This window comes from Sinocyclocheilus grahami, unplaced genomic scaffold (genome assembly GCF_001515645.1).
Source record: "Sinocyclocheilus grahami isolate Dianchi unplaced genomic scaffold, SAMN03320097.WGS_v1.1 scaffold134.1, whole genome shotgun sequence".
Lineage (NCBI taxonomy): Eukaryota > Metazoa > Chordata > Actinopteri > Cypriniformes > Cyprinidae > Sinocyclocheilus > Sinocyclocheilus grahami.
This window is the reverse complement of record NW_015505313.1, coordinates 749,869-753,535: the sequence shown is the minus strand read 5'-3', so window position 1 is coordinate 753,535 and position 3,667 is coordinate 749,869. Positions and strand designations below refer to the sequence as shown.

The following is a 3,667-nucleotide window of genomic DNA, read 5'->3' as shown; positions in this document are numbered from 1 at the left end:
CTTCAGTGTTGTCACATGAAAAGATATAAAATATTTACAAAAATGCGAGGGTGTACTCACTTCTGTGAGACACTGTATATAAAAACAAATAACAGACATATTCATTTAAGACACAGTCCAAAAAGTACTGCAAAAAGATAGTGCTACATTTAATGCAACAAACTGGGTGAGCTAAATTCCAGACTCACTTGTGATTTTTTTTTTTTACTTGCACATTACATTTTATTTGAATCGATTTCATTTTTGTGAAACTCCTGCACATTTTGTGGATTATAATTTATAATCAATTTATTTGGAATTATGCAACAAAACTATCGGTGCTGTGAAACTGTAAACTCACAACAGAAACAATGGTTTTGTTTAATTACTGATTGTGTAAATTGGGGTGCGAGATGCACACACAGTATTGATAAATTACCTTGAGTAAATTCTTTTCAGCTCTAACCCGATTGTGTGACATTTCACACTGCTATATCATGCTTGAAAATATATTTAAGTCTGCAAATCCATAAAAATGATCTGAACAAACTATTGCTATTACTCTGTGCTATTTTTGCATATGCACCCTCAGTAACTATAACTGGAACTGTAACATGACAAATACCTCAACCAACCACATATTTCCTCCCCTATTCCTTCACACAAGCTAAATGCTTTACTATGGAAGTGCAAAATCTTTTAACTAGTCCAAAACTCCCAATAAATTTAGTGGTAGAATGGCACGATCCATTAAAGTACATTTAGCAAACAAATCAACCTAGTGGTTTCTCAACACACTTTACATTTCAGTGTTTACAGTGTCAGGTGCCACTTTTATAGTTTTTTTTATTTGAAATAATACCCTTTGTGAGAAACAAAGCCTATTTTGGCACTTAAGATGACACAACAGAGGGGCAGAGAGGATAACAGTAGTTATTAACCAAATGCATTTATTTCTGCAACAACACGTTCTCATCCTCCTCCCCCCCGAGCGCACACGCACACACATCCTTGCAAACTCCATTTAAATACATGACGTGAGAGCCAGCATTACCTCACTGTTTGCTGCACATGCTTTAATAAAATGATACACATATTTACAGAATCCACAATTTTTGAATTGTGCCTCATCCCCCTCCCCTCAGCAAAGACAAAGTATTCTTCCAAACTCATAGTTCCCCTCTCCAGAAGAAAAACAAAATATAACACTTAAGGGTGGATTTGAAAATTACCCACAATTAAAAATAAATTCAGCAAAAAAAAACAAAACAAAAAAAAAGAGGGGAAAAAGAGATGGAAACAGAGAAAGAGCAATGGATCTTTTGGCCAGTACAACACAGCAGTGCGTGGAGTTTAATAACAGCGCAGATATGGCAGTAACACTGAAATAGCTCATAAAGTCTATGTACAAGGTCACGATAATGGTGGTCAAGCCTCTCGTGTCGGATTCGCTCACAGATGCGAGCACGCCTCGTCGTACGAACTGTGAGGAAATGGAGGGGTAAGATGCCTTGGCTTTCAAAAACCTCCTAAGAGTATGTATTGTGGAAAGGGTAGAGCAGAACATGTTTTATCTTTGCGTTTTCTCATACCTGTCTCCTTCTACAGCTCTCGACTGTTCTGTAGTAAATTAAATGGAAATAAGGCACAATAACTACGCTGACTGTTTCATTAACAGGGGAAGGGAGAGTTCTGTTGACCAATGAGCAGACAAGTGGATCCAATTAAACTACCATACTGATCTTCCCTTTGCATCCCAACCAGCTGTTCAGATTTACACAGTACAAATAAAACAACAGTTTTATGGCGAGAATGCTAACGGATACCCCTCCCCCCACAAACATTTCCCATCCCGAATGTTTTCCAATCGTATTGTGACAAAAATCGATACACACTAGTGGTGCACACAATACAAAAATTGCTAAAAGCACCCACCCACCCCAGACCCTCCCAAGCTTTGGATTGATTGGCTGAAGGCAGACAATCTGGCTTTTGGATTGGTTACCATATCCACTCGACATTTACTTTGATTTAAAACGACAACATTCTCACAGTCGACGAATAAGCATGAGATTTAAATGCTTGAGAAGTGTTTGAGACGTGCGTTGTGGTACAATAATTACACACACTACAACAAAACTAACTTAAATGGAAACAAAAATAATTAAGAGACCCCAGTTGCGATTTTTAACCGGTTGTGTACTGAACTCCAGGCATCTGCCCCGCTCTATGTACGTGACCTTGAGGCCATGAATGGTGAAGTCCCAAAAGGAAATTTAAGTGAATAAAAATGTATGTGTATTCAGTGTTTCCTCCTTTCTCCTTTTTATTCATCTCTTCACATTGTCAGTCCAAGTCTAAACGCACAAATGTGCAGGATGCTTCAGGTGCTTTCCACTTTCCATTGGACTGTAGGGTAAACGACGGAAGGTTTAGCGGTTTAGACTGTATGACTGACCATTTAGGGTGTAGGCCTGGTGGTTTATGGTATAGTGTTTGATGGTATAAATTGAGTGTTTAGGTGGGACAGGAAGACTGAGGGTCAAGGAGCTGGATTAAGGAGAAGGTATCAAGAACAGACAAGAAGAGTACAGGAAACTCTGACAGGCTATTGGTCTTTTTTGGTAGAAGAACAGTCAGAACAGCAGGGGGCTTTCAGACAGATGCGTTTATCTCTGTGGTGGAGCAGTAGTGGGAACACGGTACGATCGAGGTAAAGGGCAGATTCTGAGGGGTTTTCTTGCTGGGGCTTAACTATTCTGAATGGTGGCCTTCTCAGTCCTGGGCTTCAGCTGCTGTGGATGCTTCAGCAGATCATTCGTGTTTTTGATGATCCTTCATGTCCTCTTCATCTGTGTACTCAGACGGCTCGTCTCCTGAATTCAACAAACGGCCAACGTAGTCATATTTCTCTGAGAGAGAGGAGGAACAAGTGGGAAAATAATTAATAAAACTATTTTCATATAAAATTGCATTTATGTTATTTCTTGTTCATGCATATTGTATGCATATTTATCTTGTGCACAAATCTGGATGGTGGCCTTCTCAGTCCTGGGCTTCAGCTGCTGTGGATGCTTCAGCAGATCATTCGTGTTTTTGATGATCCTTCATGTCCTCTTCATCTGTGTACTCAGACGGCTCGTCTCCTGAATTCAACAAACGGCCAACGTAGTCATATTTCTCTGAGAGAGAGGAGGAACAAGTGGAAAAATAATTAATAAAACTATTTTCATATAAAATTGCATTTATGTTATTTCTTGTTCATGCATATTGTATGCATATTTATCTTGTGCACAAACTTTTGGAAGGACTCTTATTTGGACATTGAGCTTTGGTAGTAACAACTAGGGAGAAGTTAGCATGATCCTGCTAGCTTCTGTTGGTTGTAAAACATCTTGCTGCACAGACCATCTTTCTCCATCAGTGTTATTGTTAAATACAACTAAACTAAAACTATTAAAAATAATTTGTTATTTGAAATAAAGCATAAATAAAATAAAATATAAATATTAAAAAGAACAAAAAAAATTTTAAATGAAAAAAAAGAAGAAAAATATGCAGCTTTGGTAACTAATTGAAGTAAGTTTAAGCTAAAGTACTTACCTAAACCTAATAAAATTGAGCACATCAAATTATTCAAACTTAAATTAAATTTTTTTTTATATATATATATATATATATATATATA

The 3,667-nt window shown here is 37.4% G+C and overlaps 1 protein-coding gene across 1 annotated transcript in view; it reads right to left on the bottom strand.

Annotated features, from left to right (window-relative positions):
* Positions 1-895: 895 nt before the first annotated feature.
* LOC107590929 (membrane-associated progesterone receptor component 2-like) overlaps positions 896-3,667 on the bottom strand; it is a 6,364-nt gene continuing 3,592 nt past the window's right edge. Inside the window, exons 3-4 of the mRNA XM_016279892.1 lie at positions 3,021-3,161; positions 896-2,750 (exon numbers count right to left, since the gene is read on the bottom strand). Of these exons, the coding sequence (XP_016135378.1) occupies positions 3,064-3,161 (98 nt within the window). The 3' untranslated portion in view covers positions 896-2,750; positions 3,021-3,063. The remainder of the gene's footprint in view (positions 2,751-3,020; positions 3,162-3,667) is intronic.